Source organism: Neopsephotus bourkii, unplaced genomic scaffold, assembly GCF_033783945.1.
Source record: "Neopsephotus bourkii isolate Nb327-2 ecotype Australia unplaced genomic scaffold, CSIRO-AGI_Nbou_v1 NB_867, whole genome shotgun sequence".
NCBI lineage: Eukaryota > Metazoa > Chordata > Aves > Psittaciformes > Psittacidae > Neopsephotus > Neopsephotus bourkii.
The window spans coordinates 743,293-766,471 of record NW_026901363.1 but is presented as its reverse complement, the minus strand read 5'-3'; the positions used below and the strand labels follow the sequence as shown (position 1 = coordinate 766,471).

The window sequence follows — 23,179 nt, the reverse complement described above, 5'->3', positions numbered from 1 at the left end:
CCTCTCTACCAAGTAACCTGAAAGAGGAACTATTTAGACTGCGTCCTTGAGCAACAACAAGCCTTTGAGCATATCAAACAGGAAACGGTTTGTGCTTTGAGGCCTGTCCAGACAGGACCAGCTGTGCAAAATGGACTTCACACCAGCGTGGTGTCATCTGGAGCCTCTGGCAGAAAACACCAGGAGAAACCCAAGGTCAATCATAGAATCATAGAATAGTTAGGGTTGGAAAGGACCTTAAGATCATCAAGTTCCAACCCCCTGCCATGGGCAGGGACACCTCACACTAAACCATGTCACCCAAGGCTCTGTCCAACCTGGCCTTGAGCACCACCAGGGATGGAGCATTCACAACCTCATTAGGGGTTTGGAGCCATTGAGGGATATTGAGGATCAGAAGCCCACTACACCCCAGCTGAAAAAGAGATACTAGCAGCACATGACAGGGTTCAAGCCACTTTGGAAGTTATTGGTAGAGAAGCACACCTTCTCTTGCCAACACAATTGCTCATGGTACACTGGATGTTCAAAGGAAACATCTCTTCTCCACATCATACAATCAGTGCTACATGGAGTACGCTGATCGTACAATAAGCTCCACTGAGGAAACCCAGCCACCCAGGAATCCTGTGTCCTGGGTTCAGCAGTACCAGTCATTTTTCTCCTTCTCAGTAGCTGGTTCAGTGCTGTGGTTTTGACTTTCAGCCAGGGAACAGCGCTGATAACACCGATGGTTTTAGTTACTGCTCAGTGATGTGTACTCTGACCAAGGACTTGCTGAGCCTCAGGCTCTGCCAGGGAGGAGGGGAAGAGGGGAGGAAGCAGAGACAGGACACCTGACCCAAACTGACCAAAGGGGTATTCCATACCACAGCACGTCATGCCCAGTATATAAACTGGGGAGAGTTACCCGGAAGGGTTAGATTGCTGCTCGGGTCGGGCTGCGTATCGGTTGGTGGGTGTGAGCGGTTGTATTCTCTCCCCTCATTATTTCCTTTATCATTATTCTTACTGGTGGCAGCAGCAGTGGTTTGTGTTACACCTTAGTTACTGGACTGCTCTTATCTCAACCCATGGGAGTTACATTCTTTTGATTCTCCTCCCCATCCCTCTGGAGCAAGGGGAGGAAGTGGGGCAGTGAGCGAGCGGCTGTGTGGTTCTGGGTTGCCGGCTGGGCTCAAACCAGGATATCCTGGAAGAGACCATGAGATTTTGGAGCACTGCCTGAGGATGAGGCTCGTGCCCAGGAGGCACCACTGTATAATGAATTAGCAGAAGATGAAGGTGTTGTGCTTTGTTTGCTGATGGGTCCTGTAGCGTTGTAGAAAACCATCAGAAGTGGAAAACTGCTGTGTGGAGTTTCACAAGACAAGTCATTGAAGCCACTGAAGGAGAAGGTGGGTCAAGTCTGTAAACCATGCCACTGCCCAAACACCATCTTAGGTCTAAACACATCTTAGGCCTGGAAAGGCAAATCCTTGGCAACATGAAATTCTGTGGCCCCAGAAAGAACTGAATCAGACAGTGGGTGTCATTTCCAAAATAACCTCGTAGATTCCTGGGCTAAGAAACACAGCATTGAGTGGGTCTAGCACATCACCCACAAGCCTCTGGAAAGACTGAGAGATATAATAGAGTGTCAAAGCCTATGCTGATGTTGGGCAATGGGGCATGGAAGCACTGGGGTATAAACTTAGCTAAAGCCACGTGGCTGGTTAACACCAGAGGATCTGCCAACCATCCTGGTCTTGCCCAAACAAAACCCCTCCATACAGTGGGAGGAGATAAGGTCCCCACAGTGCACATATGGAAGTGCCTGGGGAAGGCAGTGTGGATTGCTCCTCCCTTGGGAAAAGGCAAATCCATTTGCGGGATTGTTTTCGCTTGAGGATCTGGGTGTACGTGCTGGGTGATGCAGAAGGATGGGGAGACCTGGTGTGTGCCTCAGGGAGATTTAAAGTTGGGGGGGGGGGTAATCTGTGATGTGAGGTGTATGTTGTAACAGGAAATACCTGAACCAACAAAGAGTGAGTTCCTCAAGGAACTCAACAAGTACAACGCTGACCCAATCAAGCCATTGCTGATGCCCAGCACTTAAATCTACTGCTTCTCCTGTCCTGAGCACCCATCTTGCCAGTTGGTGCCCGAGTCAGAGCTGGTTCTTACAAACATTTGGAGGAGTGGGGGAAGGCCACTGAATGGGAGAATAGTATCTATCAGTTGAAGGACAGAGGATAATAAAGAGAATGTATAAATCTGTATGTTGGGTATGAAGATGGTTGAAGTATGTAGTGTAAGTTCTAAGTGTTGGTAAGAAGGGATTTCAGTAATAAGAAATACAATGGGAAAGTTAGATGAGATTTATATATATGTATCAAATTATGTGAAACCTGAGCATGACAAAAATGGCATAGAATAAGCGATGGAGATGGCACTGGGTCTGGCTGAGATGGAGTTTAATTCCCCCCTAGCAGCCCTCATAGTGCTGTGCTTGGTGTTGGTAGCTAGAAAGGTGCTGATAACACACCAGAGGTTTGGCTACTGCTGAGCAGTGCTCCCACATGTCAGTAGGGTGAGTGACAGAGCCGCTCAGTGGGCACCCACTACAGATGCCCAGCCTGGCTGCACAGCCACCTGCAGCCAAACCTGCCCAGGTGACTCCCCAACACTTCCCTCCTGATACCTGCAGCTCAGCCAAGGGAACACAGGGCCCCCTTGAACACCATCAGGCTCAGCTGGGGCCATAGCCCTCTGTTATCCTTGGCTGCCCTCCCTAAGCTCTGCAGGCAGCATCTCCTGAGGCTTTGGTGTTCACCAGCCCTGCCTGGGGGGCACCAGGGGTTCAGGAGATGGCACGGTGCTGCTGCAGAGCATTGTGCCCATCTTGCCTTAACAGGCTCTGTCCTGGTGGCTCTATCTTGCTCAGGGGGTGCCTTGCCCCTCCTGTCCTTGGTATCCTTACACACTGAATTAGATCTCTAATAAATAAGTAATGATGAATAATGGGATTAAAAGGCTGTCCGGCTACAGGAGCTGGCAGGGAAGTGTGCCATGCCCAGAGGCTCGCTCCAGCATGGCAGGGCTGGCACAGGGACCTGGACTTGTTTGGAGGGAGCCCCAGTCAGTGCTGTGAGCTGGGTCTGCTGCCTACACAGGCAGAGCCCTATGCTTGTGCATTGATGCTGCTGTGTCCATTGGTGCCCAAAGGAGCACCCCATGCACCCCAGCTTCCCCTGCTCACAGGCTGCCTCCCTCCTCAGCCCGCAATGCTTCTCTTGCTCCCCATCTCCTCCAACAGATCACCACGGCTGGCATTACTATAATCCCTGCTTTCATTTAAATCCTCCTTCCATGTCCTGCTTTTCCAGGGGGAACGATGGAGTCAGCCCACCCGCTCGGCCCTGGGGCTGGTGCCAGGTTCAGAGAGCCAGAACACCCTGGGCTTCTTGAGGGGTCCCCACTCTTGCTCCCATGGGAAGGTCCCCGGGACATCACACAGCCCCAGCAAGAGCCATCCCCATTCCTCACGCAGGGGTGTGAAGAGCTGAGGATGCCTGCAGGGGAAGCCGGCTTCCGCTCCCCCAAGCCCCCTGCACTGGGGGTCTGGTCTCCCCTTCCCTTTCCCCTGCCGCAGGCTGCTGTGACGAACCCACACCTCACCACTATTCTCCTTTTCAACCATGTAAAACACCCGTGTTTTCTGCTCTCCCGCAGAAACCTCCTTCTTTAACACATCCTCCCTCCTGTGCGCGGGTGGTGGCAATGGCGGGCAGGGGTCGCACTGCTTCAGGCAGCTATCGGCCATTTACCTCCCTCAGCGCTAACGGGGGCTACGGGGGAAGACATTTAGGGTATTTATTAACTTGTTTCTATACGCTCCGCCCGGGCGAGGAGCGATCGGCAGGGCCACAGACACCGAGGGGACCGGCACGCAGCTACCACAGCACCGACGGGAGCGCGGTGAGGGTAGGGGAGGTGTGGCCCGGCCCCGCCCCGCCGCAGGACGCGTGCGCTGCGCAGGCGCGGTGCGAGCCGGCACCGGCGCCCGGCGGGTCGCGGAGGGAGGTAGGTGCGGGCGGGCCCGGCACACATGCACCCTCATGGGGCGGGCGGGCTTGGTTCTATCCCCCCCGGTGCCCTCTCCGGGCTTATGGGGGTTCCCTTTCCTTGCGCTCCCCCCAGCCGGTTCGGGCTGGGCCCGCCGAAGGGTCTCTCCTCCTGCCCAGCTGGGAGGCAGTGGTGGGGCGCGGGGCTCAGCGGGCAGGTCCCATGCACACGCACCCCGCTGCGGTTGTCTGCAGGCGTCCAGCGGTAGGGGGCTCGGTCCCGCTGCGAGTCGAGGTTAGTCTGCAATAGCTTGTAAAGGGCTCTCGGTGAATGCAGGCTGCGGACAGCGTTGCTAACGCGGTGTCATGGGTATCATGCCTGTCGGTACTCTGCTGGCCTGCCAGGCTCTGGAGTAGCCCGGTGTAACCCATTAGTCGTTGTAAACCATCTGCTGGTCGCTTGCTAACGAAGCATCTCTAGGCAGTAACTCGTCAGGGCTGATGGCACCTGTAAGGAAGGGCTTTGGTGACATGAGGCAGGACCAGCTTAACCCCTCTCCAGCAAGGGCTTGGGAAGGGAAGAGCGGGTGTTTTGAACAGCTCACCTGCTCGGAGCAGTTTCACAAAGCCATCAGCCCCAGCTGAGTTCCTGCTTGTCTCTTATGGTGTTAGAACTATGGGGTTGCACGTGTGCCTCTCAGGTGTCCCGTGGCCCATTAAGTTAGTTCAGCAGTGCTTGCTTTGGGGCGTTTGCGTGCAGGGGAAGTGAAACTGGAGCACTTTCTGCAGAAGCAAACTGGAAGCAGAAGTTCCCGGTTTTAGCTTTGTGGTAAGCGCTGGTTGAATGAACTGAGAAGAGCAGAAACAAAGGTGAGCAGCCCCGGCTGTGCTTGATGCAGAAGGTGGGGTTTGGCCTGGTGGGCATAGGTGGGCTGGTTGACCTGAATGGTGTCAGTGTGCCTGTCACAGTCGGTTGGAGGTTGGTCTGGTGGCATCACTGAGCAGCACTGTGTGTCACACCCTTCGCAGCAATGCTGGTAGCAGGTGCAAGCAAGCCAGATCCTGTCTGTTTTCACACCAGCCTCTTCCCGGTGCCTCAATCTTCTGATTATCAGATTCAGGTATGTGTTCAATCCTCAGCTCAGATCCCAGGGTATGTGGGTAAGCAGGTCAAAGCTATTAACATCCCTGGACTGAGGGGAAACACGGGTTACACAGCCTGTGCACTCCTGCCAGAGCTCCTTCCATTTATCCTTTTCTCATTTTGGATATAGCATCCATAATGCATTGACTCTGCCCTGGTAAAAAATGGGCTGTGTTCCAGTTTACTTAGGGCAACAGAAACTCTGTGCTCAGGGCCTTGTGCTTGCCTGTTTTACTCCAGCTGTCAGTACTGCACTACCAGCTTCTTAGAGCTCTGCTGTTGTTCTTCCAGCCTGGGTCAACGTTACAGATTGAAAGGCAGTGCACCAAGCACAGCTCTGGCAACCTTGCTGGCTGGTATTTGTGTTTTAGTGACTGTTAATGCTGGAGAAAGGTGTTCCCTGGACAGCCCCAGAGACAGAAGTGCTGTATTTCTAGAGCAGGTACAGTACAGACAGCAGCCAAACAAGCATCAGGCCTTTACCTTCACTTGCAGAATGTCCCTGGGATGGGAAGGACAGGTTGGCAATTGGCCTTTCTCTTGCAACTGCTTATTAGGGGATCTGTGGTGTCAGTGTGAACTGGCATCTGTGCCCTGACAAACCGGCCTGCAGAAAAGCATTGTCAGGAAGAGCAGCACAGGAGCTGGGTCTCTGTGCCTCGGAAACCCCTTGTGAGCTGTAGGGATCATGTGCAGAAAACGAGAACCGCTCCACTTGTGAGTCAGCGTTCTTGGGGTGATTAAGACCTGGGTTGCCTGATGACTTGTATTGATGTTAGGCCTGGGCCTATTTTACATCCTTCCAGTAGAGCAAGTCAGATAGGAGAAATTACTCAGCTAGTGACTGTACAACGGCAAGAAAGGCCTGGTGACGGTGATTCCTGGTGGATTTGCTGTTTCTGGGAGAACACAGCCAGAAGAAATGCTTAATAGTGATGGTATGTTGGGAAAAACTAGACAAGCTTTCAGACACAGAGTTTTCACCAAAAGTGGTATAATTGTTACTAAACTCCCAACAGTTGCTCTTACCTTGCACTTACTGCAGTGACCTGCTACTTCCATTTTGGACCTGATGGAGGACTCGTGTCCCTGAAAGCTTGTCCAGTTCCCAGCTCTAATCTTTCTAACAAGGGAGATTGCCTCCTGTATACAAAACTCATTCAGAAATGGGGATGGAAATGCCATATTTTGCTCCTCTGTGTGTAAATTTCTGCGGAATCTGTGACTCAAACAGCCATTTTGTACTATTCCTGAAACCTGCAGATTGCCTTGGTCCTGCGCCCCTCCGTCCCGCTGCAATGAGTGGCAAGTCCTTGCTCTTAAAGGTCATTCTCCTTGGGGATGGTGGAGTTGGAAAGAGTTCCCTCATGAACCGGTACGTCACCAACAAGTTTGACTCGCAAGCCTTCCACACCATTGGGGTGGAGTTCCTAAACCGGGACCTGGAGGTGGATGGACGTTTTGTGACCCTCCAGATTTGGGACACCGCGGGACAGGAGAGGTTCAAGAGCCTGCGAACCCCCTTTTACAGGGGAGCAGACTGCTGCCTGCTGACCTTCAGTGTGGATGACCGGCAGAGCTTTGAGAACCTCAGTAACTGGCAGAAGGAGTTTATCTATTATGCTGACGTGAAGGACCCTGAACACTTTCCATTCGTAGTCCTGGGCAACAAGATAGACAAAGTTGAGAGACAAGTGAGCACAGAGGAGGCCCAGGCCTGGTGCATGGAGAACGGTAACTATCCGTACCTGGAGACTAGTGCCAAGGATGACACCAATGTGGCAGTGGCCTTTGAGGAGGCTGTGCGACAAGTGCTGGCGGTGGAGGAGCAGCTGGAGCACTGCATGCTGGGCCACACCATTGACCTGCACTCCAGCTCCAAATCGGGGTCTTCCTGTTGTTAGGAGAGGCTGCTGCTTTGGGAACATCGCTTGAGCCAGCGGCTGGATTGGAACAAGCACGGGCACCTCTGGGGCACTCTGAGGAGCATGGCCACAAGGACAATAGGTGGTTTGCTCCCTCGGGAGTTGCAGCCTCACCATCCGAGTTCTGGCTGGAGTTTTTGGGCACAGAGCATGTATCTGCAGGAGGGAGCTGTTAAAGAGCATGTGAATGGTAGTCCTGCTTCCATCTCTGCCTGTTGTAGCAGGTTTAAAGGACTGGGTTAAAGTCCTTTAAATTCACTAAAGACAACAGTGATCTGATCTGTACCAAGGACTGCCTGCAGAACGCTGCTGAGAGCGCCCTAGACAGTCTGTGAGTATTTTAGTCCTGAATTCAAACAAATACTAGACCCACTAAACACATGACCTTACTGCCAAAGGAATGTCTGCTCAGCATACTGAATGAAACCTGCTGTAGAGACTGTAGCCCATGTAACTGTGAGAATGCCAAATACCAGAGTGGCTGAGATGAGTGTATCTGTTGTCTGGGATAAGTGCGTTTTGTCCCAAGACTGACTTGTCCTGGGAGTTGTTACAGCTCTGATGTGAAACAACACATGAAGAAGGGATGGACCTGTGTTTGAATGTGGCAGCATCGCTTCTTCGTAGCTGCCTATTCCTGATCTGTTTTTTCCACACCTCTAACTCTGTCTTGTGTGAGTGTTCTCTTGTGGAGAGACTGCTTCTTGTTTAATATATGTTTCCTTGTCTCTTGTGGAGGCCTAACACTGGATATTGCTTTTTGTACCTTGAAGCCCTGGATGAAAAATACTGATGTGGACATCGCTGGGTCATGTCAGAGGGTTTAGAGTTACTCAAGAGTTCAGGAGATCTGGAGCGTGAAACTTCAGCTGTTTTCTGTCACAAGTGATCACTGTGCCCAGATGTTATGCTCTAGCACAGTGGATGGAGGTGGGATATCTCTGGGGTGTGCAGGTAGCTGAGGGAGTCATGCATGCTCAGCTGCTAAACCCGCTCTGTGTCCAGGGCTGGGACCACTGTACTTTGTTAGCTGGTGGGTCAGCATCTTCAGTTGCTTTAGCACGGATGCTCCCATCTGGGTGCTGCAACTTAGAACTGTTCACTTTGTTACCTGTTGTCAGGTGCAGTGCTACTGAGCACAGTTAACGCATAGCCTTGTCCTGGCCCTTACTCCTTACACAGGGAATCTGTATGTTTTATCTGTAATTCATATAACAGACCTTATTTGTAGAGGATGTCCACTTGGTTAACTGGCCTTTGTTAATGGCCACAGCATCAGTTCCACCTCTGTTCAAGGTGTCTGGAAAGTGGTATGGGGGGGGCAAGGAACCTTCTAGAAAAGGACATCAGGCTTCACTGATCCTGATTCCTGCCCCCTGCTAGGTGTTAGTCCCAAGCTATCTGTGTAGCAAAGAGATGAATGCTTGCTGACTGCTGTCTTTACCATTAAAACCTCATGTCTTGCAACTTCCCGTGCAAGCGTTTGTCCAAAACTATGACTTTGCCCACAAGCTCATAGGAGCCTGCCACAGGGAGAGCTTCCCTGAGTCCGTATCCTCTAGCTGCTGAGTGCAGTTCCCACTGTGATGAGCTACTGAATGGTAAATTCTGTAGCTCTAGTTGAGCAGCATCACTGATGCTGTGCTTTAGAGATGGGCACTGCCCTCGTGCTGCCTGGTGGCAGCTAATCCCCTTCACTGAGCATGCAGGCACCCTCCTCAGGGGGAACTCGGGGAGATCCTGCCTTTCTCTGCAGGGTAGCCATCTGTGGAAGGGACTGAATCTTTAATGCAAAGTGCTTTGGAGGGATCTGATTTCTTTATAGGCTGAACACTCATATTCACAGGGATAGATAGGGAGTGCTTGCAGTCTCTGGGAAACAGGTCCCTGGTGGTATAAGAGAAGGCTCTGCCTCTGTAGGTGCAACAGATTTTTACAGGATATTAAGGTTACTGTTCCTATGTACTTACCAATGTGTGACCTCCTCAGGCCTCTAGATTCTTCTTCAGTTTAACACTGCCTAACATCTTCTTCAAGATCTCCCACTCTGTAACTTGTGGTTCTGATTTACATCTCAACAGACACGTTCCCCCAGAGCTGGTTGTGCAGGGTCCAGGGTTGGGACAGGCTCAGGCCCTGCCAGAGGGGCCACTGAGGGAGCTCCCTGCAGGTTAAACTGCCAGTTCCCATGGGATCTGTGTGAGGCCTCCTGTGGAAGAGAGCAGAGATTGAACCTGAGTCAAGGCAATCCCAAGCACAGCTACAGGCTGGGCAGAGAAGCGATTCAAAGCAGCCCTGAGGAAAAGGACTTGGGGGTGCTGGTCGATGAGAAAATGAACATGAGCTGGCTTCAGTGTGCACTTGCAGCCCAGAAAGCAACCGTATCCTGGACTGCATCAAAAGGAGCGTGAGCAGCAGGTCCAAGGAGGTGATCCTGCCCCTCTGCTCTGCTCTTGTGAGACCTCACCTGGAGCATTGTGTGCAGTTCTGGTGTCCTCAACATAAAAAGGACATGGAACTGTTGGGACAAGTCCAGAGGAGGCCATGAGGATGAGCAGGGGCTGGAGCACCTCCTGTATGGAGACAGGCTGGGAACACTGGGGCTGTTCAGCCTGGAGAAGAGAAGGCTGCGTGGAGACCTCATAGCAGCCTTCCAGTATCTGAAGGGGGCCTATAGGGATGCTGGGGAGGGACTCTTCATTAGGGACTGTAGTGACAGGACAAGGGGTAACGGGCTCAAATTGAAACAGGGGAAGTTTGGATTGGATATAAGAAAGAAGTTCTTTCCTGTTAGGGTAGTGAGGCACTGGAATGGGTTGCCCAAAGAAGTGGTAAATGCTCCATCCCTGGCAGTGTTCAAGGCCAGGTGACACAGAGCCTTGGGCAACATGGTTGTGAGACGTCCCTGCCTATGGCAGGGGGTTGGAACTGGATGATCTTAAGGTCCTTTCCAACCCAATCCATTCTATGATTTGGTGATTCTGTGATGGAACAAGCTGCAGTGCAGGAGGCAAGGGTGCAGCATGCTGTACCTTGGGTGCATGTTGATGTTGATAGCTGAAGCTCAAGATCCTCGTCGTACACAGGCTGTGCAGGCTGTATGTACAGAGGGTGTTACACAGCGTCTTCTATTCCTAACACACATTGGATCATTGACTTTAAAAACCAAACCAACCACAAGTATTTTATTAGGCTTATGTGTTTTTACAATTCATTTAAAAAAGTATATTTAAACAGTTTGATTTATGTCAATGATGCTCACAAAGAAGCCAGGATTTTGTTGCAGAATTCCATGCCAACAGCCGTCCCCTCCCTGTGTGCACCCCTGCTGCTGCGGTTGTTGCTGTTGCTACAGAACTGGAATTGTAAAACCAAGATTCTACCTTTATTTAAGCAAATAAAACCTGGATGTATTCAAGTGAAGTCAGGAAGTGTCTGTCTTCATTTATCAGAGTTCGTGTTGGCCTCTGTTCTCTTGAGGTATGTGGAACTAGGCTGGTTACAGCACCTGGCAGAGAAGTCACAAAGGGATCAGAGGGGGTGGTTATTCCTGAGTGTTCCTACCTGAAGGAATAGAGCTTTACCAGTATAACCAACCCACTGACCAGTTTTGTCTTTCTAAGAGCGTATCAGAAACACTTTCATAACAGAAACACTCCATATTGCTTCCTCCTGCCACTACACTTCCATTTTCAGCCTGGGCTCTCAGGAGCAAGCTGGGTACTTCCCTTTGATTCCTTCCTGCAATCTTGGAACCAGTCCCTCGGGCTGCAGGGGGCTGTAACCAGGCATGGTTTCCTCGGGATGCTGAGATGGAAAAGAGCAGCATATGGGACTGTTCTCGTCCGCTATCCTGCCAGGATGGGTAATTATTTTGGGAAGCCTTCTCTATGTTTGTGGAGTCTGTGCCTGCTGTTTCTCTTGGCAGAACCTTCTAGTTTCTTACTCGCCAATGCCTGCTTGCTTAGCCATGCTTCCAGGGGCAGTGTGGGGCTTCGAGTCCTTGGAAATCCTGCTTTGTAAATGTAGGCTGGAGCATCTGGGAGCCTCCAGCATCTTCCTTCAGCTGCTTCAATACACAGTAACCATGACCTGGTGGGAGAAGTTTCCAGCCACATGGGGTTGAGGGAAGCTGTGTCACATCAGTGAGGTCTGTCTAACACCATCAGAACCACCAGCTCCCCTGATGTGATGTGTTAGAGCGAGGCAGAGGCAGGAGCAATAGTGATGCTGTTCCCTCATCCCCTACTTTGCCACTGCAAGCAATAGCGGAGTGCTGAGAGGGTTTTGTGATGAGCTGGAAGAGGATGGATCCCTGGAAGGCAAAGGAATGTCTCCAAAGGAAAGCAGTGAGCTGTTTCTGCATGGAACAAATGCTGTAGCATATTCCTGTGTGCTTGCAAGGGAAGAGAAGAGGTGGGGAGTCTCCTGGTCCCATCCATCTCTTTCTCCCACAGCTTTCTTGATTTTGCTGCTCTGGGCCGTCTGTAAGGCTATGCAGGTGCCTGGGAACTGAAATCTTCCCTGGAACCACAAGCTGAGGAGCCCCAAATGGCTGTAGATGCACATACTTGCTCTCTGGGTATCCGAGGCTCCTCACACACCATCCGAGTGCAGCTTCTCCTGAGCTCCGGAGGCTGGCTCCTCACAGCAGTACAGCTGTAAGGAAGTTTATGGGAACATGATCTCTGGGGAGTGCATGTTCTTACATGTGTTTGAGGATGAGCGCGAACATAGCCTAAAAATACCCTTTCAGGAGGCTCTGAACCCTGCTCCAGGCTTCGGTTCTGAACAGGGAGCTCCTTGCAGCTCTGGTGCCTGGGTCACTGGTGGGCTCTGCTCTGGAGTGGGAGCATTCCCAGGTCTGCGAGGTGGGAGGTGATGGCAGCTGTGACAGCAATTGCCCAGAGGCCTCAGGTGAGTCAGAGTCCCCTGGATGGAGACAGGGAGCTGGGACAATCCCTGATGTCAGTGACACTGTGGGTGACTGCTGGGGTGGTTGCTAAAGCAAGTGGAGACGGACAGAGATACCCCTTGCCCCTGGTGCTTGCCTGGCTGGTGGTGCTGCGCCTTCCTGGTGGCTTCAAGGGGTCCTTTAGGTGCTGATGCATGTGGCCATGTCTTCATGAGCAGCTGAGTACATCATCTCCCTGTGCTATTGTCAGCCTTAGTTCTTTCCATGGGGACTTCTCACCTGCAATTCCTTCTATGTCCCTGGGTACGTCTTCAGCAAAGCCAAGCTTTGCAGAAATGGAGAGGAACCAGCTGGCAGTGAGACCTTCCCCCAGGGTGATGTGCAGCAGCACCGTGCCATGGCCCCGCAGGCAGCTCCAGCCCTTGCCAGGGCATCCCTTGCACTGAATCCAGGACAGGGCTGAGGGAGCTGCAGGCGAGGAGCAGCATGAGTGTGCCTCTGCTGTACCCTCTTTAGGGCGAGGCAGAGGATGCTCCCTGTGTGCCTTCCGAGGGGGGTTCGATGTCGCTGGGGGCTGCACACGGGTTTGGATGGCAGCATTTGGATGTTTAGGGTACGTTTTTCACTGCTGTTCCCTCGCTGGGCTGTGCAGGGCTGAGCGCGGGGGAAGTGAAGGCACTCGAGGGAGACTGCAGCCGGCAGCCACGGGGAGGAGACGGAGGATCAGGGATGCGGGAGGAGCATGGATGGAGCTGGCGGGGCCTCGCTGAGGACCCGTGTCCATCCCTACCAGAACACTCCTCGCCTTTCCCCGTTTATCGCAGGTTTCTGCCTTCACTGCCCCAAGGGCTCACTTGCTATCAGCGGTACGGGGCCAGAGCGGCAGGGCAGGGGTGAAGGGATGGGGGCAAGGCGGCCCGTGGGACCTGCTCCAGGTTTCCTCTCTCTGGTCCAGCCTTTGTGGGAGTGACCTGCAGCCACATTTCAGCCTCTAGACAGGGGACAGCGTTTGACTGCACTGGCTGCTCTCCTCGGAGCTCTGGTGATGTGGTTTACAGGGATGAGGTTTGGCACAAGGCAGGGTTTATGCCCTGTCCTTTCTCACCCAGTTCCTAGAGGGCACTGGGCACCCAGGGCAGGAGCTGTGAGGGCAGGTCCCATGTCCCCTTGTGGGGTGGCAGCAGGACATGGCCAAGAGCACACCAGCAAGAGCCTACATGTGTCCTTTGCCCCTGGGACCTGCCCAGTGTCCTGGTGCCTTCACACACTGCCTCTTGCTGCTGTGCCCAGCCCTCACCCCGGCCGGGGGGCACCAGTCTCTGCCAGGGGAAAGAGATGGTGTTTTGTTCCCCGGCTCGCTCCTGCCCAGGGGCAGATTGTGCACACACAGGGCCCTTTCAGCATGGGGAGAGGAGAGTGATGGCATCTGGGAACGCAGGGAATAAAGGGCCCCATTGATGCTGCCTGCAGCCCCATGGGTTTCTGTGAGCTGAGGCAAGGCTGGGGAACAGCCACAGTTGTGCACTGAGCCAGGGCAGCAGCAATGCATGAGATACACCTCCCCTGGCCAGGCTGCATGGAGGGACAGAGTGGGATTTGGGCTATAGCCCTGTTTAGGAAGAGTGTTAAAGGTCCAGGCCATGGGTAGGTAACAGCCTTCTGGTGCTCAGCCTCTCTGCTGCTCCATGGGTACCTACCCATGCCTGAAATCTGCCCCTTGGGAGCAGTGCCGGGGCTGGGAGCATCCATCCGTGGTCCCGCTCCCCCAGATGCTCCTGAGCACAGTTCCTGGGGGGAACTGCCACGAGAAGCAACATTTGAATGGATCATTTTTGACCAACTGCTGTGGAAACGTGCATCTAAGGGTAGCGTTGAGTCAGGGCAGAAAGACACCAGGCCATGACCTCCCCATGCACCAGCACTGTGCAAACTGTTTGTGACCCTGCAGCAAATGGCATGCAACCACCCACAGAGCGTGTGGACAGAACATGTAGGGCCCTGCAATGAAGTCCGCCCTCGTGCCTGAACAAGGCTGTCCTCTTTCACACAAGGCTCTGTGCAAGCGAGAGAATAGCCCATTCTGCATGGCTCTGGGGGTACTTGTACCACGTGCGTTGCCTGATGGGAGCCCCTGAGCTTTGCCTGAGCCATGCTAATGGGTTTTGTTGGGTTATGCTGTAGGTGCTGTATTAGGAGATGCTGTCACCGTGTGGGCTGGGTATCACATCACCAAGCACAAGCAAGTGGCTCCTACAAGGCTTCAGCTTTCCTCTGTGTGGCAAGAGGTTTTAAGGGCCCTCCAGCTGGGAATGAACATTGAAGGCAGGGTTATGAACGCAATGGCTGGGATGGGAAGGAGGGGTGGGCAGAGTCCTGTGGGCACTGAGCGCTGCTCCTTTGGGATCTTCTCCTCTGCAGCCTCTCCTTCCCTCCTTTTTCCTTTGGTGAAAGGTGGGAAAGGCAGCAGAACAAACAGACACAGACGCAGGTCTCGTTCTGAATGATCTTAATTTTAATTGATTTTCTTTAACTTTTATAAAATACACCTTGTAAGATAAGTCTCTACAAACTTGCTCCTTTTTATTGCTTGTTAACACGTTGAAATTCTAGATCAGAAAGGAAGGAAACACTTTCAGTCGATTAACTCTTTTTGCGTGCGTGTGTGTGTGTGTGTGCGCACACGTGTGCGTGTGTGTGTGTTTGGGGTCTGGAGACAAGGGTGGGAGGGAGGATCTGGTTATTTCTGTTAAATGGGTACCAAAAGAACCCCAGCAAACCCCCAAGGGAGATGGCATTGATGTGGGCTGGTTTCAGCCCACCCTGCCGTCCCTCCTGGCATCTCCCCCCTCCCCAACTACTGTGCGTTGATAGCCTGGCCAACCTATTTCAGCATTCCCAGTGGCAAGGATCCTTCAGAATGCTCTGCTCAGCAGATCTGCTCCTTTATCCTTGCCGCTGCTGAAACCAGCTCCTAACAGAAATACACTATGACTACAGACCGAGATAAAACCCAAACCCATGCGAGACGGAGCTACGCTGCCACTGGAAGTAGTTTCTCCAATAAATTAACACAAAGATTAGCGTTAAGGAGAGGCGGGGAAGAGCAAACCAAAAGGCCGGTTGATGGGGAGGACTGCAAGCAGCGCTTTGGTGGGACCGGCTGGACCCATGCTACCTGCTCAGAGGGCTTTCCTCCAGCTGCCATGGGGGAGAGGTTGTGTCCACCAAATCCCTCACCCTGCTGCCCCGCTCCATGGGGAAGCACTGAACTGGCCCCAAAGGGTTGCAGAGGTGTGTTTCCACCCCATGACCCCCACACAGCCGCCTCTCCTTCCCTCCTCAACTCCTGCATGGGTTTCAGCGAGATGCTGCCAGTCCCTCCCGCCCTGGCCGGCACAAGGCAGTCGTCCTGACTTGCAGGAAACACAGGGGAAGAAGGGGACAGAACAAGGGAAAAGTTAGGTTTGAGACGGGTGAGGGACAAACCAAGCTCTCCGGCGCAGCGGAGGTTAGAAAGCAGACGTCACCCCAAAGAGCACCATTGTGAAGGGACGGGAGCGAGCGGCAAGGCGCAGTCCAGAGGGTTCTCCCCTGCCTGCGGAGGGGCGGCTCTGGCTTTACACTGCCAGGGCACGGCACGGAGATGTCCCCTCGGTCAAACCTATCTGCTGCCTGGAGGGTAAAGCCGAGAGTCTCCCTTGTCTACAGAGACACCAAACTCCTTTAGGCTTTAATAGGAGCAGCTGCGTTAGGGCTTTATTAGCATTGGGGTCAGCACTCTCTTCTCCGCAGTGGGAAGATCCTTGCCCTGAACTCCCTTTGCCTTGGCTGCAGCAGGTAATGTGGGGGAAGTTCATCTTTCTTTGCTAAGGGAAAAATAAAAATCCTTCTCTTACTCTCCATCCACGGGTGGTGACAGCAGACAGCTCCAGGAGAGTCTCTAGCAATGGTACCAGGACTGGGCCAACTTCCTTTTCTCTCTAGGTAGCCTCTTGCTACTCATGGAGCAACCTACACAGATTTCCTCCTCCCAAGAGCATGAAGGCCTTTGCTCATCCCTAGGCAACATTGGGACACTGGAGTGAGTCCCTCCTCTTCTCTGGCTGGGCCCCTAGAGCGAACCGGTTACAGATGAGCAGAGAGAGAAAAGTGCATGAAGAGACGTCCATTGGTGGGAAGCTCTCCTTCCTGGTCACGCTCGGCAGGATGGATGCGAGGGAGGAAGAGGAGGGGAGTCAGCGGCGGAGGCAGAGTTAACGAAGGAGACCTGGTGTCGGGTGGCTGCAGTGTTAAAGCCTCGGGGTTAGAGAAAAGAAGGGCGTTTGTCTGGCTGGGCTCCACCGCACGGGCTAGAACTTGGTGCCTCGGCCCATCAGCTTGAGGACGGCGAAGTTGTAGGTGGCGGCAATCATGAAGGTGAGCTGTGGGTGGGAAGAGAGTGAGCGAAGGGGCACGAGGTGAGATGAAGCTCCCATGGGCAAAGAGGGTGGGCTCTGTGCTGGGGTACACCCGAGGTGGCATCCCCCAGCCCCACACCCCAATGGGGCAATTTTGGAGCCCCACGGCCCCGCTGCACCAGCAGGACATTGCAGTGTCTCATCGCTGGTGTAAAGCAAGAGGAGAGCCAGGGAAAGGCAGGGCACAGGCAGCAGGACCTTTCCCTGGTGCACTCCTAAAGCTTCTCTATATCCTCTCCAGCAGCCACCTCTACCTTCTTATGGCCTGAATTCACCGTCCGCACTTATGTGCCAGAGAATGACACGAGCACAGGCTCTGTCACATCCATGCCCGCCACCTCCGTTGTCCTCTGCCCCCACTTCCTCGGCAGGCGGAGGAGAACGGCCGGGCAGGGGGAGCACTGACTCACCAGTGAGACCAGCGTGGCGGCTGCCCCCACAAAGGCTGCGATGAAGAGGTGGAAAGTCATCTGGAACTGCAAGGGAAGAGCGGGGTGAGCTCCTGGGGCCATGCACACCGGCTGGGGAGCACGGTGCAGAGACCGCCCGGTGAGGGGAGCACACGTGGGGTGGTGGGAGGTGCTCACCTCGCTGGTCTTGCAGATGGAGAGCAGGTTGGAGCCACACACCTTACCAGGGAAAGCATTCCAGGGCAGGACGCCTGTTGGGACACAGGGAGCTGGATGAGCATCCCACAGTCACACACACACCGGTGTTCTGGGGCTTTATAGCAGTTCCCTCTGCTTGATCCCAGCCTTATCTGCCTGGGCCCTCTCCTCCATTCCCTATCCTCCGCCTTGACCCTCCTGGGCAGTGATGCCGGCACTCACCATACATCCTGGCATCCGCACACAGGGTGCCAATGCTGGCTGAGGTCTTGCTGGGGTTGGCGATGGACTGGCAGGTAGTCCAAGTGTTAAAGTAGATGTAGACGGGCACCGCGGAGCAGGCGAAGACCAGGAGCCAGATGATGGTCAGGACGTAGGTAATGCCCACAAACTGCAAGGGGCAGCAGAAGCCGGGGCAGAGCCGTGGTTACCGAGCAGATAGGGACACGGACAGGGGAGCGCGAGGGTCCCCAGGCAGGACAGAGCGTAGGGCAGGCAGGGGACTGAGATGCTGCCTGCAGCTGGCTCTGCACTGCCACCAAACCCGGCATGTCCCCAAGCAGCCAGCACGGAGCAGCGGCACAGCCGTGCTCCCTGCGGCTCTCAGGGCCAGCCCCAGCCCCAGGTTGGGTACACGTGTGCGGGGTGACCGGCGGCTGCCGCATCCCGTGGAGTCGGGGATAACCACGGCCAGGCAGGGTTTGGCCTCTGCGGGAGGGCAGCTGCCAAACCCCCCTGGGGGTGTAAATGGGGCTCTCCTGCCCTCCCTCCGCGGTGCCACCCCAGTGGGCCCCAAGGGAACCGCAGCCATCCCCCTCTGCTCCCCCAGCCACGGGCTCCCGTTGTCATGGTCCCCAGGCACAGCGAGAGGACAGCGCCAGGGGCAGTAGATGCTGCCACCGTGAGGATGCTCATGGCTCTCCTCAGCATTGCTTAAACACGAAGCAGTTAAACGTGGCCGTTCGGGCTGCTTTTGGTCCCCAGGGGCCACAGCAAGCCTGGGGGAGGGTGTCCAAGGCTGCGCTTCCCTTTGGGATACCCCCAAAAACCGGACGTGTCCTGCCCTTTGCCCACGCTGCGCGTGGTGAACCCGCTGCGGGCGCGCGAAGGGGTGCCAAACCCCGGTTAAGATCACCTTGTCAGGATGTCCTAGCCACTTTCCCAAACACTGACACACCCGCTGCAACGAGTGAGCTCGCTGGGGGCCTCGCGCTCCCCTCCCTTTCGGGCCCCCAGTTACCGTTGCGCTGAGGCCCTTGCCGCAGATGGTGGTCCTGTAGTCCCCGAAGATTTGCCGGACGGCGCCGGTGGTGTAGAAGCCTTCGGCCAGCAGCAGGGCTCCGTAGAGGAAGAAGAAGGAGGCAGTGCCATAGATGACGTACTGAAAAGCGTGGATGCTGCCAGGGAGAGAGGAGTGGGCAGGGAGCTCAGCCCTGGATGCAGCATGGCCAACACGACTTACCCTGCCCATGCCAGCCCCGGGTACCAAACTGAAGGGGGAAACCGCAAGAGTCGGGGCAAAGCTGTGCTGAGCAGCACTGTGGGCCACTGCCAGCTCTCCTGTGCCCTCCATACCTACCCATGCAGGGGTCCAGCTCTAGCCAGGGCCAGATAAAAGCATGTAACACAAACAAGTCACCTCTGGACTTGTTTCATGCAGCCGCAGCACCGGTGCAAGGCAAACGCAACCTGGGGTCTCCATGGTGAGAGCATCATTCGTCCTGGCCCAGAGCAGGGCAGAGATGCGAGGGGCTCTGATGTGCGTGCGATGCACTGCAGCAGGGTACTTACACTTCGATGAGATACTCGTAGTCCTGGTAGTTTTTGGAGAAGTAGGTCTCAATGAGCTGCTCGGTGCCTGTGAGGGCTTCATGCCCACAGCCACAAAACAGCGCTACCCCAAAGAAGCACAAGCCAGTGGCAACCAGTGAAGCAAAGGGTGCCCCGATGAGACATCTGGCACAGCACTCGAGCAAACCTAGGGAGAAGAGCAATGAGGTGGGATGGGATGGGATGGGCGGGATGGGGAGTGCTCGGAGCCTGCAGCTCAGGAGCAGGCAATGTCAGGAGGAGGGAAGCAGCTTGAAGGGAAACCTAGAAGGGATTGGTTGTAGTGCTGGAGAACCCAAGAGCAGCTTCACCAAGAGCTCTCCAAGCAGATGTGGGGGATTGCACCCAAGCAGGGACAGGGGTGCAGCAGCTCCTGGGTGTGAGATGGGCAGGGAGCTGAGGTGAGCCTGTCTGACCCCAGCAAAATGAATTGGAAATACAAGGAGATGTAGCACGGTGCCAACGGGACCCAGCAAACAAGCTGCTAATGGGCTCCTTGCTGCTGGCACAGCTCGGCTGTGGGCAATGTCAACACCAGAATTTTGCTTTTGGCATTGAAGATGGAGGGGAATGCAGCATCTAAGGAGAGAAAAGCCTAATGGGGACCCAGCAATGTGTCCTGGCATGGGACAGGGTGGCAGGAGCTGGTATGCACCCCAAGCACCCTGGGCTTCTGAGGGGCACATGTTCCCTCTTGCAGCACCCTGAGGGCAGCTTGGGCTGCAGCAGCCCCATTGTGCAAGCACATGTGCTTATGGAGAGGAGCCATGCTAGTTATAGCACTTGTGTAATGGATTTAGTCCTCCAGGACAGATACTTGGTGAGAGGGCTCAGGTACCAGTATGCTGGTGGAGAAAAAGGGTAGGGGCCAGTGTGCCCCTTGGGTTGCCTAAGTGCTGGAGTGTTTTCAGCAGTGGGGCCATGGGAACCTGCTCCTTCTGCATGTCAGGGCTCTAATGTGCAGCATCATTAGCTCAGGGTCCTGATGCTCTGGGTTTGGAGGTGCTCAACCAGCAGCTCTCCTACCTGGTTTGGGGATGAGCAGCCAGGTGTGTTTACACCAGCATCTGGCTCTGGAGCACCAGTTTGGCTCTAAGCTGCAATCAGGTTCAGCCCTGCCTGTGCAACAGCTCCACACAGGGATTCAGCTCCCCTTCCCCAGGATGCAGGCTCAGGCACTCCACTGTCCTGGGCACAGCGGCTGCCCGGGAACATCCCATCTGTACATAGCGTTTCTGCCCTGAATGCCAAAACAGGCACTCATGGGAAGTGTTCCCAAACCCACGCCCCCTCCACGCATCCCACAGCGCTTATCTCCTCCGTCGAAGGACAAGGAGCAAGCCATGGGGTCCTGGCCAGCAGCGCCCTCCCCTCCCCATGGGGAGCAAGGTCATTGGTGGCACTGGGGACAAAGGGGGATTGTCCTGGCACTGCCACCCCGGCGTGCAGAGAGCAAACAGGGAACAAAGGCAGCGCTATGGGGAGCGCTGGAACCCCTCCCGCTTGTTTGCCTTGGACAGGGCAAGTCCAGGGGGGTCCCGCTCCTCCTGACCAGTGCTGCTCCCCGAAACCTCCCTGGGACCCACAGGAATAGCCCTGCACACCCAGCAGGGTGCTGGCTCACACATGCCTGGGTTCATGCTGGTTTATGGCCACTGGGGAAGTGGCATGGAAGGTGCCCTGGGTCTGGGCATGGTGAGTGGCTCCAGCCCGGGGGGTTATGTGCATCCCGGGGTGCCACAGCTCTGGTCACTCCAGGTTTGGGAAGCTGAGCTGGGGAAGCCTGAGGAGGGAAAGGGAGGAGAGAAAGAGCCCTTGTGCTGCACAATCCCGGGCCTTGTACCCAGGCTCAGCTGTGGCTGGAGCCAAACAATAATGCACCGCAGACAGGAGGAGGAGGCAGGGCAGCCCATGGCACCCCTGGGAACGGAGCACCCCGATGGGGTATTATCTCTGGTGTATCCATAGGGAAGCAGAGGCACAAGGAGTGCCTCATCTCCCATCTCTCCATCCCTTGTGACGAGGGCTCGGGTGGGAAGGCGGTGGGGATGGCATCTGTGCGCACAGACAGCACATGGGCACACGGGGATGGAAAACCGCTCCGGGAATGAAAGTCCCCCCCATGCCAGAGCATCCTCCGCAGCAGCTCCCACGGCCAGCGCGGCCGCACGACCGCCCCCAGGACCTGATTGCTACAGAAGGGAAGTTCCAGGGGTGCCTGCAGTGGGACCCCAGAGCCACCACCAGCCACCCTCAGCCCATACTCACCCATGGCGCTGGTCTTGGTCAGCTCCCCCGACCGCCCGCTCGGCTGCCTTGCTGCGGTGCCTTGGAGCCCTCCTCCTGCCTGGTGGTCCCTCGCCCTGTATTTCCCCTTCTGGGTGCCTGTCCCGCTCTCCAGCAAAGAAAAGGGCTCTGTGAGTGACAGCCACCCCCCTTAAAGGGACAGGACCCGCCCCTGCCCCGGCCGCCCCGCCACCCCTTGGCTGCCAGCGCCGGGGTGCCCCGGCCGCAGCCACCCCTCGGCCCGCGCAGGGCTTTGGGGGTGTCCATGGGGTGTCCCCTCATTGGTGGCTATGGGGACCCCTCAAAGCTGTGCTTGACCCCCGGCTGCTCGCTGTGGCAGTGTGGGAGCAGTGATGTCCCCTCCCCAGCACCTGCCAGCGGGGAATAGGGACCTGCTTTGAGCATTAGGGGCTCCAGTCTGGGAGTTTTCCCCCTTGTGATGGGAATCCTGCAGCCGCTTTTCCTGGACACTTGGTCCCATGGGGGAATGGCACTTGGGTGGGTACAGCCATGGGGTCCCCAAGTGATGGGTATGGCTCCAGCATATGGAGCAGCAGATGGAGCCAGGTCCCTTGCGTCTTCCCGTGGGTACCCCACCTCCCTTGCATGGCCCATGGGTGCCATAGCTCCCACGGGTACCCCAGCTCCCTTGGATGCCCCATGGGTACCACAGCTCCCCTGGGTGCTGTGGCCAGGGAAGCCTGCAGAGGGCAACCAGCTCCTTCCCAGCAGGCCCAGGCTGGACAAAGCCCTGCTGTGTCCCTCAATGCCCCGCTTCGTGCCAGGCAGCGAGGTGGCAGGGCCTGTCTGTCCCTGGGGCTGGGGACACTGGTGGCTCCCTGTGGGGCTGTAGCAGAGCAGGAGTGGGGTGGGCCACGCTGTGGGGCGCCTGCCCCTTCCTTGCCCACCCAAACAGCCACCCCTTGGCTTGCCTGCAGAGGAACTGGGGGGAAACACCACTTGGGCAGCTGTGCAGATGCTGCCAGAGGTTTATGTGGGCCCAATTGCACCCCATGTAGGAGGGACACAGCTCCTGGTGCCACAGCATTGCTCCCTGCCTTGTTTCCCCATGACAAGGCAGTGTGGCAGAGGGGGTCCCAGCCAGCTGTGGGATGGGAAGTCCTGAGGAGCGACAGCAGAGCAGGGAGAGCCACTGCCACCGCTATGGGTAGCACCCTTGGGCACATCCCTCAGCCCTCCAGGTAATACCCAAGTAGTCTGGCAGTGATGTCACCCAGCCATGGTCACCTTGAAATGGCCTTGGGAGGGTGGCAGCCTTAGAACATCCCTTTGAAAATAACCCATAACCCCTATGGCCATTGGGAACCAGCAGGGCCCAGCCTGCATCCCAGTTACTGGGAGGAAAAAATACAACATAAAAACTACCAACCCACAGATATAACATATAATATATAATGTAATGTGTAAAAATATGGCACACTGGGAAAAAAAGGAATTATAACTCCTTTTTCTTTACATGGAAATTCAATTTCTGGCACCCTGGGGATAGAGGTGGCAGCTTTAGCCCACTGGGGCGAAGGTGGCAACTGAGAGGGGCCGTGAGTTCTGCACAAAGCAGCTTAGAATTCCTGGTGATCTGGTGCTATTTGCCAGCACACATTTCCCTCCTGGGAGGGAAGGAGGATGCCAGCAGCATCACCTGCCGGCAGTAGGGACCAATCCCACTCCCCGGGGATCCGTGCGGCCGCAGGGATGCTCTCCCTTTGCAGTTCAGTTGGAGAGGCTGTGAGAATGTGAAAATGCTGTTTCTCCAGTAGGGAAGAGGAGCCGCATCCCTGTTTGCCAGCCAGGAGCAGGCTATGCCAGGCTGGTAAAAATAAACATGCTTATAAATCAGTCTGATCACCTTCCCATTTGTTCTGCCCCTTGGCCAGTTACATCCAACACCCACAGGGCAATTAAGGACTTGGCTACCTGTATTCACCAATAGGGCTGCCCCCGGTGAGG

At 55.2% G+C, this 23,179-nt stretch overlaps 2 protein-coding genes across 3 annotated transcripts; one reads left to right on the top strand and one right to left on the bottom strand.

The window, feature by feature from the left end:
• Positions 1-3,965: 3,965 nt before the first annotated feature.
• RAB9B (RAB9B, member RAS oncogene family) lies at positions 3,966-8,582 on the top strand. Its single transcript, XM_061356738.1, has 2 exons — positions 3,966-4,065; positions 6,454-8,582. The coding sequence occupies exon 2, from the start codon at positions 6,489-6,491 to the stop codon at positions 7,092-7,094; it is 606 nt and encodes a 201-aa protein (XP_061212722.1). The 5' UTR covers positions 3,966-4,065; positions 6,454-6,488; the 3' UTR covers positions 7,095-8,582.
• A 5,939-nt stretch (positions 8,583-14,521) lies between these two features.
• Positions 14,522-21,352, bottom strand: PLP1 (proteolipid protein 1). Of its 2 annotated transcripts, none has more exons than XM_061356736.1 (7): positions 21,194-21,352; positions 18,887-19,073; positions 18,231-18,492; positions 17,318-17,486; positions 17,075-17,148; positions 16,898-16,963; positions 14,522-16,451 (listed from the first exon to the last, which is right to left on the bottom strand). In XM_061356736.1, exons 1-7 carry the CDS (start codon positions 21,195-21,197, stop codon positions 16,380-16,382), a joined length of 834 nt encoding a protein of 277 aa, XP_061212720.1. In that variant the 5' UTR covers positions 21,198-21,352; the 3' UTR covers positions 14,522-16,379. The 2 variants fall into 2 exon arrangements, with proteins under 2 accessions (XP_061212720.1, XP_061212721.1); XM_061356737.1 differs by having other exon boundaries at positions 18,336-18,492.
• Between the last annotated feature and the right edge of the window lie 1,827 nt (positions 21,353-23,179).